This window comes from Aethalodelphis obliquidens, unplaced genomic scaffold (genome assembly GCF_003676395.1).
Source record: "Aethalodelphis obliquidens isolate GAN/ISIS:26980383/991018 unplaced genomic scaffold, ASM367639v1 scaffold23, whole genome shotgun sequence".
In the NCBI taxonomy this organism is placed as follows: Eukaryota; Metazoa; Chordata; class Mammalia; order Artiodactyla; family Delphinidae; genus Aethalodelphis; species Aethalodelphis obliquidens.
This window is the reverse complement of record NW_020837967.1, coordinates 10,778,935-10,794,170: the sequence shown is the minus strand read 5'-3', so window position 1 is coordinate 10,794,170 and position 15,236 is coordinate 10,778,935. Positions and strand designations below refer to the sequence as shown.

Sequence of the window (15,236 nt, the reverse complement as noted above, 5' to 3'; positions counted from 1 at the left end):
GATGAAATCTTTCATGTAAAGAAAAAGTTTAAACCTTATAAAACTCATCTCAAATTAAGACACTTGGAACTGCCAGAAAAGTGAGGATTTGTAGTAAGAATATCATATAATGATTTTTAATTAAATTTCTCTGGTTGTTTAATATTTATTCAATTGACCATAGAAATACATGCTATATAGTGTATCATATATACATATAGGTACACATATACATAGCATATACAACGTGTTTGTGTATGTATTCTCCATTAGGTGAAGTTAATTATGTTTCTAAAGCTTTATTATAAATAAAAATATACAGACACATAATCTGTATTACATATAGATTATATATTACATACAGATATATATATATAATAAATATACACATTTTAAATTGTTATCTATTCTTAGTGAACTGAAATTTCTGTCTTTATGATGGACATTTTGTAGTAATTTTTTTGTGCCTTTAGTCTGTTTTGTCTGATGTTGGCGTGGTATCTTTCTTTATGTAACTACTTGCATAGAATAATTTTTTCGTCACTTTATTTTTAACCTTTTTCTATTATTATGACTTAGCTGTATATAATTGGTTATTTTTTAATCCAATGTAACACTCTTTGTGCTTTAAATGGAGCATTGAATACATTTGTATTTACTGGAAGCATGGATATTTTGGAGGTAAGTATACCATTGCCTGTATTTTCTGTCTTTCTTACCTGATCTGCTTTTGAATCTTCTAAATTTATTTTGAATGTATTATTTATCATTTCTTTTTTTTCTCACTCATATATCTGTTATGAAAATATTGCACTTAATCCTAAAATGTGATACCTTATAAAACTATTCTTTTTGAACAGTACTCCCATTGTCTCTACACTTCTCATACTCACTCTGTAATTCACTCTCAATAATGTGGTATTTGACTTTATTGTTTCAAGCCATGAGAAGAAATATTCCTGGATAATTGACATGTGTTTGAATTACAGAGGATTTTCAATAAATCCAGTTCTCTATTTAATGGATTAAAAGCATCTTTCTCGTAGCTCAGAAAGCAGAAGACGTATTACCCGAGGATGAAGTTGAATTGTCAAAAAGCCAATCTCAAACTAAGAAACTTAGAGCTGTCACAATGAAAGCACTAAATAGTAAGTATGATAAATTTCAATATTATTGATTTATTTTTAATTAAAGTAAGTGAAAAAAAACCCTCTCTCTTAGGTTTATGAATGTTTACTCATATCTTTTGTATAAATCTATTAGATCAAATATATTTACTGTGTTAGTCAATTCTTTTTCAATTCCATTGAAGTTTCGTTTATTCTGTGTTACTAAGAGATGTATGTTAAATTTTCCCACTGTGATTACGGACTTCTTTGTGTTTACGGGTAGTTTAGCCAGATTGGTTTATATATTTGGAAATGATGTTATTAAATGTGTACAAATTTATACTTGTTATATCTTCCTGGTAAACATGAGCTATAAAAGTACACTGTTTATCTCTGTAAAAGTACACTGTTTATCTCTAAAAATACATTTCTTTTGCCTAATGTTTATTTTGTTTGATAATAATATAGCCATGTTTGCTTTCTTATGATAAGTATTTACACAGTCTTCTGTAAACAATTCAGACAGAAGTTTGTGGTGTTTTGCATGGTCTCAGTAATTTTTTCATAATGATCCTAAACCACAACAGAAGCCCAACAGTTTCTTTATTAATTAGTTGTGTACAAACAACTTAGTACCTGTTGGTTACTGCATAACTTTTGTGGGAACATAAATTTTCAACACTGTTAGATAAGTACCTAAGAGCACAATTGCTGGATCATATGGTAAAACTATAATTTAACTTTGTAAGAAACTGCCAAACCGTCCTCAAAGTGGCTGTAGTGTTTCGCATTCCTACCAGCTACGAATCAGGTTTCCCATTGCTCCACATTCCTGACATCATTTGTTGTTTTCAGTGTTTGAATTTTAGCTATTGGTATGTAGTGATATCTCACTGTTGTTTTAATTTACAATTGCTTAATGATGTATATGCTGAACATCTTTTCATATGCTTATTTGCCATCTAAATGACTTCTTTGGTAGGTTATTTGTTCACATCTTTGCCCACGTTGTAATTGTGTTATTTGTTTTCTAATTGTCAAGGTTTAAGAGTTCTTTGCATGTTTTGGATAACAGATCTTAAATATCTGTTCTGTAAATATTTTCTCCCAGCCTGTGGCTTGTATTATCACTCTCTTAACAGTGTCTTTCACAGAGCAGAAGTTGTGTGTGTATTTTTCTTAATGAAACCCAGCTTATCAATTTTTTTTTTGGATTGTGCTTCTGGTGTTCTATCTGAAAAATCAACACCAAACGTAAGATCACCTAGATGTTCATCTGTGTTACCATCTAGGAGAATTATAGGTTTGCATTTTACATTTAGGTCTATGAGCCATTCTGTGTTAATTCTTGGTAAGGTGTCAGGTCTAGATTCACTTTTTTTTTGCATTTGGCTGTCCAGTTGTATAAGTACTATTTGTTGAAAAGACTGTCGTTTCTCCATTGAATAGCTTTTGCTTTTTTGACAGAGATCATTGACTGTATTTTTATAGGTCTGTATCTCTTTGTTCTGTTACAATTGACTGACTTATCTATTCTTTCACCAATTGTCTTGATTTCTGTAGGAAGCCTTGAAGTTGGGTAGCATCAGTTCTCTGACCTTGTTTTTCTTCAATATTGTATTGGCTAATGTAGGTATTTTGCTTTTCTATATAAACTTTAGAACCAGTTTGTCAATATCCACAAAATAGCTTATTGGAATTTTGCTTGGGATTGCATTGAATCAAGTTGGGAAAAGCTAACAGCTTAACAATATTGAGCCTTCCTATCCATGAACATGGAAAATCTCTACATTAAATCTTTGATGACGCTTGTGTCTGAAGAGTTATACTTAAGTATTTCATTTTTGGTGCTAATATAAATGGTATTGTGTTCAATTTCAAATTTCACTTGTTCACTGCTGACATACAGGAAATCAATTGACTTTTGTATATTAACCTGTATCTGGAAACCTTGCTATAGCCAGCTTATAATTCCAGGAGTTTTGTTGCTGTTGTTGTTCAACAAGAATAGTTTTGTTTATTTTTCTCAATTTATATACTTTTTCTTTCTTTTTCTTGACTTATTACATTAGCTGTGAGTTCCAGTATGATGTTGGATAGGAGTGGTGAAAAGAAACATCCTTGATGTATTCCTAATCTGAGGATGACAGCATTTAGTTTCTTACCATTAAGTGTGATGTTATCTGTTGGTTTCTTTGTAGGTGTCCTTTATCAAATTGAGGAAGTTCGCACTATTCTTGGTTTGCTGACAGTTGTATCATGAATGGATTTTGGATTTTTTTGAATAATTTTTCTGCATTTCTGATTGATCAAATGATTTTTTTCTTTAGTCTGTTGAGTTACGTTAATTGATTTCCAAATATTGAGTCAGAATTGCATACCTGGAATAAATCCTCCTTGGTCATCATATATAACTATTTTTATACATTGTTTCACTCAATTTGTTAATATTTTGTGGAGGATTTTTGCATCTTATTTGTGAGAGATATTTCTTTGCCTAGTTTTGGCATTAGATTAATATAGTTTAAATCTATTGTGATCTGAGAGTATACTTCATAAGATTTCTATTCTTTTAAATTTGTTAAGGTATGGATTTTCAGCCTGTTGTATCTGTCTGTTACTGATAAGATGGTATTGCAAGCTGCAAGTATAAAAGTAGATTTGTCTGTTTCTCCTTGCAGTTCTGTTTTTGCCTCATGTGTTGATATTTTGTTGCTCTGTTGTTAGGTGCATACTCATTAAAGACTGTTATGTTTTCTTAGCTATTGACCCCTTTATTATTATGTAGTGCTCTCTTTACCCCTGGTAATTTCCTTGCTCTGAAGTCTGCTTTGTCTCAGATTAATATAGCTTCTCTGGCTTTACTTTGATTAGTATTAGCATGATACACTTTTCTCCATCCCTTTATTTTCAGTCTACTTTATCTTTATATTTAAAATGAGTTTCTTGTTGACAGCTTATAGTTGGGTCAGTTTATTTAATCACTCTGACAGTCTCTGTCTTTTAATTAATAGACCATTCACATTTAAAGTGATTATTGGTATTTCATTTAATATTAATCATATTTGTAACTATTTTCTCTTCAGTGCCCTAGTACTTTATTTTTCACCTTCCACTCTTTTCCTACCTTCTCTGGCTTTAACTACATGTTTAATATGATTCCATATTCTTTTCTTTCTTAGCATATCAATTATATTTCTTTAAAAAAATTTTTAGTGATTGTCTTAAAATTTGCAGTATACATTTACCACTAATCTAAGCGTACTTTCAAATAACACTATGCCACTTCATGGGTAGTGCAGGTATCTGATAACAGTGTAATCCCAATTCCTTCCTCCTGTCACTTATAGAATTGTTGTCATTCATTTCATTTACCTATAAGCTATAATCACTGAATACATTGTTTCTATTATTATTATGAATAAACTGTTATCTGTTATATCAACTAAGTAAGAAAAGTTTATTTTACCTTCATTTATTTCTTCTCTAATGCCATTCTCTTTATATAGATCTAGGTTTCTGATCTGTATCCTATTCCTTCTCTCTGAAGAACTTCTTTTAACATTTTCTTTCACTGCAGGCCTACTGGCAACAAATTTTTTTTTTTTTTTAATCTGAGGAAATCATTATATCTCTTTCAGTTTTGAAGGATGGTTTTTCTGGATACAAAATTCTAGGTTGGTTTATTTTTTTCTTTCAACACTTTAAATATTTCTCTCCATTCTCTTCTTGCTAGCTTAGTTTGATGAAAAGTATAAGATATTTTTATCCTTGTCCCTCTATAGATAAAGTATATTTGTGTTTTGTTTTTGTTTTTCTCTGGAGTCTTTCAAGATTTTCTCTTTGTCTTTGATTTTCTGCAATTTGAATATGATACGAATAGGTGTAGCTTTTTTTTGGTATTTATCCTTTTTGGTGTTCTGTGAGTTCCTATGATCATTGATTTGATGTCTGTTATTATTTTTGGAAAACTCTCAGCCATTATTTAAATATTTATTCTGTTTCATTGTTCTCCTTCTGATGTCCTCATTATGTGTATATTACACCTCTTATTATTGTCCAAAAGATCTCTGATATTTTGTTCCTTTTTTTCCATTTATTTTCTCTTTTCAATTCGGGAAGTTCCTAATGTCATATCTTCAAGCTCACTGAGTCTTTCCTTGACTGTATGCAATATACTGATGAGCACATCAAAGAAATTCTACATTTTTGTTGCAGTGTTTTTGATTTCTAACATTTCCTTTTGATTTTTTCTTAGAGATTCCAGATTTCTGCTTAAATAACTCTTGCATGTTCTTGCATACTGTCTCTTTTTCCATGAGAGCTGTTAGCACATTAGCCATAATTACTTCACATACACAGTATGATAAATCTAAGATCTCTGTCGTGTGAGTCTGGTGCTCATACTCTTTAGACTAGGTTTTTACTTTTAGCGTGTCTTGCATTTTTGTTGTTTTTGTTGTTGAAATCCAGACATGATGTATTGTGTAAAAGGAACTGAGGCTTATATAGGCCTTTAGTGTGAGGCTTCATGTTTATCTGGTTAGGTATTAGGCTGTATTTTTTGTTTACTGTAGTTGTAGGTATCAGATGCTAAAAGTTCCTGTATTATCCCTTTTTTTGTCTCCCATGATATCTTTGGGTTTCCCTTTAGATTCCTTAAGTAGGGTCTGAGGCTTGCTGTCCTTTTAGCTGTAACTTGCAATTATATAGGAGGCTTATTAATGTGGTGGTAAGGTGTCAGGGAAGGGGAAGCATTCTGTAATCCTCTGATTAGGTCTCAGTCTTTTAGTAAGCCTGTGTCGCTAGGTTTCCACCTTCACAAGTGTTTCTCATGTCTCTCCTACTTGTTTGGTAAGACAGGAAGGCTAGAAGGGGCTGAAATTTTATATCTGCTCACCCCCATGTTGAACATTTCCCTTCCCTAAGGTCTGTTAGGTTCTGGTAAACGGTGTTTTGGTTAAGCTCTGGTAAAATAGATTCCCTTGAGGGCAGTCTTTTGTTAAGGAGAACAGAAAGCTCTGGGCATGATTAAAAACAGTTACTTTCCCCTCTCCCTGTTGGAAGCATGTGGCAATTTTCCTCTGATCTTCATCCTGAGAACCTGGTTGGGTTTCCTAGACATGAAACTCATAGTAACATGGGGGTACCAGTAAGATTCAAGCTAGTATATACTGAACTTTCAGCAATTCATCAATCACAGTTTAAGTGTTCCTACTAGTCCTGACTTCAGTAGTGGGCTTCTGCTCCTGGAGTTCAGCTGCCAATAAACTATGCTTCTTTTATCCACCTCTCTCTCCAATTTGGGGGGCAGCATTTTGCCTTGACTTTGATAAGAAAAAAAATGTTTAATTTAAAAAGTTTGCTAGGCTTTTTTCTTATTGTGAGAGTGGAAGTAGTGACTTCCAAGCACTTTACATGTCATACAAGAAATAGAAGTCCTCTCACTACTATTATTTTAACATTTCAACATCCTGTATGATTTAAACTCTATTATTTATGATTTAGCGGCCTTTCATGTACACATTTTTTTGTTTTTCATTTATTGTACATTTGACATAAAACGTGTAAATTTAAGGTGTAAAACATGTTAATTTGATACATTTATATATTGTTATATGATTGCCATTGTAGTGATAATTAGCACCTGTATCACATTACATAATTATTCTTTCATTTTATTGGTTGGAATAATTAAGTTCTAGCCTATTAGCAAGTTTGATGATTTTAGTACAATATTGTCTATATTCGTTATACTTTGCATTAGATCTCTATTTACTACTCACGTTTGTATACTCTTAAACAACATTGATTCTGTCACCCCACCCCGTGTCCTGTGGTTAACCACAATTTCTTTCTCTGTTTTTACAAGTTTTGCTTTTTTAGATTCCACATGTAAATGATGTCATACTGTATTTTCCTTTCTCTGTATGACTTATTTCTCTTAGCATAATGTACTCATGATTCATCCATGTTGTCTCAAATGGCAGGGTGTCCTCCTTTCACATGGCTGAATAATACTCCATTGTATATATATATATACACCACATCTTCTTTATCCACATCCACTGATGGACTCTTAGGATGTGTCCATATCTTCCTGTTGTGAATAATGCTGCAATAAAAATATAAGTACATATATCTTCTCAAAATCCTGTATTTATTTGCTTTGGGTATGTACTTAGAAGCGGAATTGATGAATCAGATGGTAGATCTATTTTTAATTTTTTGAGGAACCTCCATATTGTTTTCCATGGTGGGTAGACCAATTTACATTCCCACTAGCAGTGTACAGAGATTTCCTTTTCATTATATTTTTGCCAGCACTTGTATCTCTTGTTCTCTTGATGATAGCCATCCCAACATGTGTGAGATGATATCTCATTGTAGCTTTGATTTGCATTTCTCTGATAATTAATATTGTTGATCATCTTTTCACATATTTGTTGGCCATTTGGTTGTCTTATTTATTTATTTATTTAAATTAATTTATTTATTTCAATTTATTTTATTTTTGGTTGCATTGGGTCTTCATTGCTGCACACAGGCTTTCTCTAGTTTCAGCGAGTAGGGGCTACTCTTCGTTGCAGTGCACGGGCTTCTCATTGCAGTGGCTTCTGTTGCAGAGCATGGGCTGTAGGTGCACGGGCTTAAGTAGTTGTGGCATGTGGGCTCAATAGTTGTGGCTCGTGGATTCTAGAGTGCAGGCTCAGTAGTTGTGGCCCATGGGCTTAGTTGCTCCAGGGCATGTGGGATCTTCCTGGACCAGGGATCGAACCTGTGTCCCCTGCATTGGCACGCAGATTCTTAACCACTGCCTCACCAGGGAAGTCCAGTTGTCTTTTTTAGAAAAATAACTTGTTAGTTCTCTGCCAATTTTTCAGTTGGATTGTTTGGTTTTTTGTTATTAGGCTGTATGAATTCTTTATATATTTTAGATATTAACCCTTTATCTGATACATGGTTTCCAAAATTTTCTCCCATTCCAAAGATTGCCTTTTCACTATATTAATTGTTTCTTTTACTGTGCAGAAGGTTTTAACTTTGATGTAGTCCCATTTGTTGAGTTTTTCTTTTGTTGTTTGCGCTTTTGGTGTTATATATTAAAAAAAAAAAAAATCATTCCCAACACCAGTGTCAAGGAGCTTCTTCCCTACATTTTCTTCTATAGTTTCATCATAATTTCTGCTCCATATATTTATCATACCAACTTTACCAGAACTAGGTAATTGTTAAAATGATAATGATTCACATTCTGGTTTTGTTTATAATTTTAATAAGAATATTTTTTGGTGCTTCACCATAAATCAAGGTGTTATCTGTTGGATTGAGACAGAAATATATTCTATATTAAGAGAGTAATGACTAGGAGTAAATCTATAGTTCTAATTTTTCACAGAGTTTTATCTAGAGTAGATATTGAAATCTATTAAGTGAACTTCTGACATTTATTGAGTAATCATTTTTCTCTTCTCACTTGATGTAAGAATATCTTCCTAACCTCTAGACATTATAATCTTCTTGGAATTAGGCCGCAGTGTGTGGTTTTCAGTAGTGTTTCTGTATTTAGTTTACGGAAAGTTTTCTTCATCTTGGTAGATCAAGATGCGAATGAACTCTCAGATGAGAATTTTATACTTGAAGATCTAGTACTAGCTAAAGGATACAAGGATAAAATTCAAACAAGTGGAGTTTATGAGTCTCAAAAATTGAGAGGTATGAATGATATTGATAAACATATTTTAAAAGTCATCATAAAATATTTGACAATTTAAAAATATATTTTAAATGTGCATCAATTAGTTTATGTTTTATAGTTGAATTTTTTCCTTAGGTTAGATATTTTAGAATACAATTTAACAAAAATTGGAATTCTGCAGAACTAATAAATGCTGTAATGATATTAGCACCCCCCATTCCTTCTTGTAGTCTTTAATATTCTCATTATTATACTGTATTTCTTAAATTTATTGAGCAAGAAACCCTGCCTTTCTCTTTTTATGGAGCAGTGTTTCATAGAGAACAAGTTTAGGACATGCTTTTCTAGGAATCTTATGGAGCTATTACAGTTATTTCATTTTTAAAAGTATGACTTATATCCAGCATTCACATTTCAATTCTTATCAAGTACATTATCTGCTAAAAATATTTGTTATTATCCAGTAGACCTATTCTTTATATTGTTATATGGTTTCAAGAAGAGAAAAGGAACATTTGTTTTTTATCTACTGGATCTTACTCTTGATATCATTATATATTTTCTACTATAGTTCTTTGATATTAGTGTATTTTTTGTTGTATATTTTAAATAAATTTATCTGTTTATTTTTTCTGTTTGCTTAAAAAATGGATTTGAGGAAAAATGGACATTATTAGAAAGATTGGAAAATTTTTATTTGGATTTTTGACTTAGTGTAACAGAAGATTTGGTTTATCTTTGTGCTTCTTAATTGGAAGATTGGGATTGACATATCTACACTATTGGTACTATGTATAAAATAGATAACTAATGAGAACATACTGTGTAGCACAGAAAGCTCTACTTAATGCACTGTGGTGACCTAAATCGAAAGGAAATCCAAAAAAGAGGGGATATATGTATATGTATAACTGATTAATTTTGCTATACAGTAGAAACTAACACATTGTAAAGCAACTATACTCCAATAAAAATTAATTTAAAAAAAGAATATTTTCAAGTGAAAGAGAACCAAATAAAACCTAGGTGTTTTAGGTTGTTTCTGTTACTTTTAATTTATTTTGAAATACAGAAAGGTATGATAAGAGTTAATGTAATGAACACTTGTGTGTCTGTTTCCCAGTTTAATGAATATAATATACGTTAAATATTGAAGTCCGACCCTCTCTATTCCTCTCAGATTATTGCCTCCTTCTTTTCTGAATTTGATATTTATCATTACCATATATATTTCTTTATACTTTTGTTAGGTATGTTTTCATCTGTAAAGGATTTATGCTATTGTTTTGTTTGTAGTATGCTGTATGCTTTCTTAAGCAACTTGCTTTTTTGGTTCAAGATCACTGTTGATAATTCTAGTCCTTATTCATTTATTTTTATTGCTGTATATTGACCTGGTTTATGAATATATTATAATTAATTTGCCCATTCTCCTGTGGATGAATATTTGTGTTGTTTCCATTAGGAGATGCCTATCTTCTTATGAGAGGTAATGGTAGGGGTAGTGTTTAAAAGTACGGATGCTGAAAATAGACTGCCTGTCTTTGGTGCCTACCTCTGTCTCTTACTAACTGTGTAAGCTAGTTAATCTCTCCATGTTTCAGTTTCTTCATCTGAAAAATAGGGCTAGTAATAGTATGTACCTCACAAAATAATTGTGGGAATTATATGAAATACTTTAAAACAATGGATGCCTGAGAACCACCAGATGGTACTGAACCCTGTATATACTGTGTCTTTTCCTGTGTTTCCTGTCCATAATTTATTTGATGGTCAATAGGTCATTATTAGTATAATAAGGGTTACTATAGCATAAGCACTGCAATACTATGACACTCAATCTGATAACCAAGATAGCTACTAAGTGTCTAATGGGCAGGATATACAGCATGGATACGCTGGACAAAGGGATGATTCATGTCCCAGGCAGGACAGAGCAGGACAGTGTGAGAGTTCATTACCCTACTCAGAACAACACGCAATTTGAAACTTATTAATTGTTTATTTCTGGAATTTTCTGTTTAACATTTTTGGACCAGGGTTGACCACGGAAACTGCAGATATGGGGGGACTACTGTATTTTTGACCTTGTGAAAGAAATAGAAAATTCCATTTTTATGTGCCATAGCATAGGATTTAATCCTTTAAGATTTATGAAGAATTCTACCCATGAAAATATTTGTTCTTGGCAGTTTTCAAAAGTGATTAATTTAATTGCACATTTTAATTTTTAATTGTTCTTTCCATTTTTTTCCTGGCATATCTTGTTTTTTTTTCTTCTTTTGAAAGTACCAATTTAATCTAGATTTTAAATCTTATTTCTGTTCCTAGATGATAGAGATATATTGGTGGATAAATGATGATGTTTTCCAAAGAAATATAACCAGTTATTGGCTTTCAAATCCCACCCACATGTTAGAATTAATCCTTTCCCAAGTTAGGTAATTCTCTTGGGTCAATAATTGATGATTTGTTTTATCCTACGAACATGCTTAAAACTTTTTAATTACTTGCAGATATTTTAAAATCTTGGAGTTCTTGTAACTAACTACCTTTCTAGGTTCTCTTGCGAATTTAGATGACCCAGGAACCTCAGACCTACATTTGTAACAATCAATGGGAGTAATAACTTTATATAAGATATGTACAGGCATACCTCAGAGATATTGTGGGTTTGGTCCAGACCTCTGCAATAAAGTGAATATCACAATAAACTGAGTCACACAAATTTTTCGTTTTCCAGTATATAGAGAAGTTATGTTTACACTATACTGTAGTCTATTAAGTGTACAGTAGCATTATGTCTAAAAAAATGTACATACCTTAATTTAAAAATACCTTATTGCTAAAAACTGCTAACGATCATCTGAGTCTTCAGCGAATTGTAATCTTTTTGCAATAGTAACATCAAATATCACTGATCACAGATCACCATAACAAATATAATAAAAATGAAAACATTTGAAGTATTGCCAGAACTACCAAAATGTGACACAGAGACATGAAGTAAGCAAATGCTGTTAAAAAAACAATGGCACTGAAATATAAAGCAGAAACTAACACACCATTGTAAAGCAATTATACGCCAATAAAAAAAAAGTGGCGCTGATACATTTGCTCCATGCACAGTTGCCACACACCTTCAATTTGTGAAAAACGCAGTATCTGCAAAGGGCAGTAAAGGTGAAGCACAATGAAATGAGGTATGCCTGTGCTCTCCATTTCATTTCTGCTATTCATGCCACTCCAAACATCATCAGGTTTATTTCACTCATACTACATTCTCAATCTCAGTAGACATTTCAGTTTACTAGCTAGAGTGTAGGTTTTAGAGTCTAAAGGAACAAAATTCATTTCAAACTTTTGTGCTTAATAACTATGTGACCTTCCAAAATATGCATAATCTCTCTAAGCTCTATTTTCCTCATCTGTTAAATGAGAATAAAAATACCTACTTCCTAGAATTCTTATTAAATGAGATAATATTTGAAAAGTACAGATATAATAATATCTGGCAACTAGTAGCTAGTAAAGTTTTAAAAATTTTTAGACATATTTGTATTTAATTGAATAAGCAGTATGTTAAATTGTTAATTAAACAAGATTAAATAAGTATACGGTAAATCGCTCTTATTAACTTTATAATTTTACCCCAACAAAATGTTAGTTTTAAATCAACTAATCTGGCAATCTATTATTATTACAGTTAAAAATGAAGCAGCCTCAGAACATCCAGATACAGCAGAAAATCTTCCAGCAGTGAATCCATCAGTTAATGACCTAATATTTCAATTAGGTTTAAACAAAGTGGTAGGTAAGTAGAGATTTATAATGGTTGGGCACAGTAGAACACTTACTAAGAGTTACAGTATTTCAACTGTGTAGTACAGTTATTAAAAGAAAACAAGAAATTCAAACATAGGACAACCTTTCTCAATTTAATACAGTTGGCCCTCTGTATCCATGGGTTTCACATCTACAGATTCACTTGACCACAGATCAAAAATATTCTGAAAAGAAATTTTCAGAAAGTTCCAAAAAGCAAAACTTGGATTTTCCATGCACTGGCAACTAACTATCTACATAGCATTTATGGGTATTTATATAGCATTTACATTGTATTAGGTATTATAAGTAACCTAGAGATGATTTAAAGTATACAGGAGAATGTGCATAGGTTATAGGAAAACATTACACTGTTTTATACAAGAGACTTGAGCATCTTCAGGTTTTGGCATCCACAGGGGATCCTGAGACTAATCCCCTGCAGATACCGAGGGACAACTGTAATAATTTCATTATTTTATTAACCAATCAATATATCAATTAATATGTATCTTTTTTTTTTTTTTTTTTTTTTTTTTAAGTGGTACATGGGCCTCTCACTGTTGTGGCCTCTCCCGTTGCGGAGCACAGGCTCCGGACACGCAGGCTCAGCGGCCATGGCTCATGGGCCTAGCCGCTCCGCTGCATGTGGAATCTTCCTGGACCAGGGCACAAACCCGTGTCCCCTGCATCGGCAGGCAGACTCTCAACCACTGCGCCACCAGGGAAGCCCAATTAATATGTATTTTAAAAGAATTTATCATGTGCTCATTACTCCACCAAACAAACATTAATTAGGTAATGCTTAAGAGTTTATCTGCTCATAAAAAATATATGTATAGGCTTTTCCCTACATTATGAATTTTCATGACATAGACTAGATGCTATATTATCAGTTCCTCAGAGAACACAATTTTCGTTACTTATATCATCTTTTATGATAACAAGACAATGAAAAAATGGAATTATCACTAGATAGGCAATATGGCTGCTTTGTGATCTTCTTATCACAAAGTTGGCAAATTTCTAATAGTTAAAAAACCTGTGCTAGGGAATTCCCTGGTGGCCTAGTGATTAGGATTCAGGGCTTTCATTGCCATGGCCTGGGTTCAGTCCCTGTTCAGAGAACTGAAATCCCACAAGCCATGCAGCACGGCCAAAAAAACCTATGTTAAAGCTGATGTGGCCAAAGGACTAAGTACTTAAGTACTTTGCAATAAGATAAATTTAAGTGTTCTGTAGCAGCTTTCAAACAACCACTTTAAAGCAGATGTCAGCAAAATGGCAGACTAGGAGGCCCTAAGCTCTTGCTCCCTGACAGAAACATTAAAAAAAAAAAAAAAAAAAAAAAAGAGGGCTTCCCTGGTGATGCAGTGGTTGAGAGTCCACCTGCCGATGCAGGGGACATGGGTTCGTGCCCCGGTCCGGGAAGATCCCACATGCCGCGGAGCAGCTGGGCCCGTGAGCCATGGCCGCTGAGCCTGCGCGTCCGGAGCCTGTGCTCCACAACGGGAGAGGCCACAACAGTGAGAGGCCCGTGTACCGCAAAAAAAAAAAAAGAAAAGAAAAACAAAAAGCAGAAAGCCATCAGAACCAACTTTGTCAGAGCACTGGGAAACAGTGAAATGTTTACAGTAACCAAGAGAATGCACAATTAAGAAAAAGCCATCTTCAAACTGGTAAGAAAATTTTGTGGAGATGTGAAGCAGTGCCCAGCACAAAAAAAATCTACAAAGAATAGGAGCACTCCTAGCATTGAAGGGATTACCACTAGACCTGCTCTATAGAAAATGCTAAAGGAAATCCCTGAGGTTGACGTGAAAGGATGTTAGACAGTAGGTTGAAGCTGTATGAAGAAAGATCTACGGTATAGGTAAGTACATGGCATATATAAAAGCCAGTATTATTGTAATTTTAGTTTGGAGCTCTACTTTTAATTTTATATAATAGTTTAAAGAAAAATAATTATAAGTCTATGTTATTGGGCACACAGTGTATAAAGATACGATTCATAACATCAGTATCAAAAAGAGAGGGATTGAGCCGTATAGGAGTACAGCTTTTGGATGTTATTGAAGTTAATTGGCATCAATTTAAACTAGATTTTTTATAACTTTACGATGTTATACATAATCCTCTTGGTAACCAAAAAGAAAATATCTGTAGAATATACACAAAGGAAATGAGAAAGGAAACAAAACTAGTCCCTTAAAAAAATCAATTGACAGACTTCGCTGGCCGTCCAGTGGTTACGAATCTGTGCTTCCAATGCAGGGGGCATGGGTTTGATCGCTGGTTGGGGAACTAAGATCCCACATGCTGCATGACACAGCCAAAAAAAATAAATTGAACACAAAAGAAGGCAGTATTAGAGGAAATGAAGAACAAAGAAAAATAAGACATACAGAAAACAAATAGCAAAATGGCATAAATAAGTCCCTTAAATGTAAATGGATTAAACTTTCTAAACAAAAGGCAGAGATTGACAGAATGGATAAAAAAAAAATATCCAACTATATGCTTTCCATAAGAGACTCACATTAGATCAACAAAATTGACAAAACTTTAACTAGACTGTTGAAGAAAAAAGAAAGAAGACTCACGCTATTAAATCAGAATAGAAA

General features: G+C 32.9%; 1 protein-coding gene across 5 annotated transcripts in view; it reads left to right on the top strand.

The window, feature by feature from the left end:
* CCDC7 (coiled-coil domain containing 7) overlaps window positions 1–15,236 on the top strand; it is a 276,653-nt gene that overhangs the window by 191,132 nt on the left and 70,285 nt on the right. For all 5 annotated transcript variants that reach the window (XM_027121767.1, XM_027121770.1, XM_027121768.1 and 2 more), the window contains 3 exons: window positions 1,026–1,127; window positions 8,688–8,804; window positions 12,494–12,600. In XM_027121767.1, coding sequence (XP_026977568.1) covers window positions 1,026–1,127; window positions 8,688–8,804; window positions 12,494–12,600 — 326 coding nt within the window. The remainder of the gene's footprint in view (window positions 1–1,025; window positions 1,128–8,687; window positions 8,805–12,493; window positions 12,601–15,236) is intronic.